The sequence below is a fragment of the Nothoprocta perdicaria genome, unplaced genomic scaffold (assembly GCF_003342845.1).
Source record: "Nothoprocta perdicaria isolate Ctin4 unplaced genomic scaffold, notPer1 scaffold_128, whole genome shotgun sequence".
Classification (NCBI taxonomy): Eukaryota; Metazoa; Chordata; class Aves; order Tinamiformes; family Tinamidae; genus Nothoprocta; species Nothoprocta perdicaria.
The window spans coordinates 276259-278236 of record NW_020454405.1 but is presented as its reverse complement, the minus strand read 5'-3'; the positions used below and the strand labels follow the sequence as shown (position 1 = coordinate 278236).

Genomic DNA, 1978 nt, shown 5'->3' with positions numbered 1-1978 from the left:
AAATTAAAGGGTGAAAGTCCTRTACGTCGTGTAAACACTTCCAATAGTGCATCTCTTTGGGAGGTTGTGTACCCTAGACGGCCTGTCTTTCTCTCGGGGGAAAATGCAAAGAAATGTCCTCGCGGCGGAGGAAGGAGACCCTTACGGGGGGAGCAGCGCATCCCCTCCGGCAAAAGGGGAGCAGAGAGAAGAGTYCTCGTGGCGCCCAGGCCCGGGGCCCTTTTGGGGCACTGGGGCTCTGGGAGAGACCAACCAGCCAACACACACACACAGAACAGCGTTAATTCGGTTCGAGCTACGGAAGGGAGGAGGCCCGGGAGCCGGGGATCCAAGCCGGGATGGGGAGGGGGGGGGACTCCGGCGCCTCTCAGTTTGAGGTAGCGAGAGTGTCCGAGGTAGAGGAGGCCGGCGAGGCCGAGCAGGGCGACGAGCAGGACTTCTCCGAGGACTCCTCCGCTTTCTCCTCGCAGCCCGTGGGGGTGGCGGGGGAGATGGGCAGCAGCCCCTCTTTCTCCCTCTTCTTCTGCTTCATCCTCCGGTTCTGGAACCAGATCTTGACCTGTGTCTCGTTGAGTTGCARGGAGGCTGCGATCTCCACCCTCCTGGCCCTGGTCAGGTACTTGTTGAAGTGAAACTCCTTCTCCAGTTCCGTGAGCTGCTTGGTGGTGAAATTCGTCCTGACCGTGTTGGGCTGCCCCACGAAGCCGTACTCGCCAGCCTTGCCTGCAAGGGGGGACAGGCAGCGTTAAGTAAGCGCAAGTGATTTATAGGCGACGTAATCAATATGTCCACACCGGCTAAGCGATAGGGAGCAAGAACTTCTCGGGATAAGAGGGAAGCCCCGGCAGTGAGTGATGGAGTGCGAGGTGCTAAACCGGAGTCAGCCTCTAGTGTCAGTAGAAACTTGATAAGTGTTTTATGAATCGCAAGAAATACGAGCGCGGGAGGGGGGCAGGCACAAGCCGCTCTCACCGCGAGCGGGGCGCCCAGGCGGCCACTTTACCTGTAAAGCCAACGCGGGGGACACCTGGGCGCGGGGACCCGCGCTGTCTCGCCCGGGCTCCCCCGACGGCAGATAGAGAAACGAGCAGCCCCCCACCCCGGGCCCTTCCCTGGCCCTCACGGCACTCACCTGTTTTGGGTGGGTTCCTCTTGACTTTCATCCAGTCGAAGGTCTGCGCGGGCGGCGAGCTCTCCGCGGAGGGGGGGCGCGCGCTCTCCTGCTGCCCGCCGTGCAGCGGGGACAGGCCGTGGTTGTAGGTGCCCAGCGGCAGGCTCTGCTGCTCCTGCCCGTACGGGGGGTGCACGTAGGGCGCGGGGCCCCCCGCGTAGCCCTGGTGCGGGTGCTGCGCTGCAGCGGCAGGGAGGCTCCCCGAATAAACCGCGGGCGCGCAGGGGGGGAAGGCGGCGCCGAGCTCCGCGTCCTGCCCCAGCGGGTAGGGGCTGTAGGGCGCGCCGAAGCCCTGGGCGCCGCCGTACGTCGGGCCGCAGCCGCCGTGCGAGTAGGAGACCCCCAGGGTGCCGTGGGGCTGGTAGACGGCGGGCTGGGGGCCCGCGGGGTGGTGGTGGGGGCTGACGGGCACGGCGCGGCCCACGACGAAGCGCTCCTCGCCGCCGCAGCCGCCCGCGCCCACGGCGCACGGCTGGAAAGTTGTAATCCCGTGGTCGGCGGGGTAGGCGCGGGCGGCGCAGCCCCCCGCCTCGCCGCCGAGCACCGGGTACTCGAGGAAGGAGCTCATGCCGCCCTCAGCGGCTCCGCAGCGCCCGCCGGGGCCGCGCCAACTTTCCCACTTCCTCCATGGGGCCGGCAGGAAAAATGACACGAAGGTGCAGCGAGCGCCGGGGCACGTGGGGGGCGGCAGCCAATGGCTGCGCCGCCCGCGGGGCTTCCCCGGCTCCTGCGGCGCGCACGTCGCCGCGCCGGGGGCATTTAAACGCGGAGCGCTCCGACGGCGCGGAGCGGCGCGGAGCGGCGCCG

General features: G+C 67.3%; 1 protein-coding gene across 1 annotated transcript; it reads right to left on the bottom strand.

The window, feature by feature from the left end:
* Nucleotides 1-367: 367 nt before the first annotated feature.
* Nucleotides 368-1739, bottom strand: HOXA1 (homeobox A1). The gene is made up of 2 exons (XM_026033353.1): nucleotides 1133-1739; nucleotides 368-723 (listed from the first exon to the last, which is right to left on the bottom strand). The coding sequence occupies exons 1-2, from the start codon at nucleotides 1737-1739 to the stop codon at nucleotides 368-370; spliced, it is 963 nt and encodes a 320-aa protein (XP_025889138.1).
* Nucleotides 1740-1978: the final 239 nt, after the last annotated feature.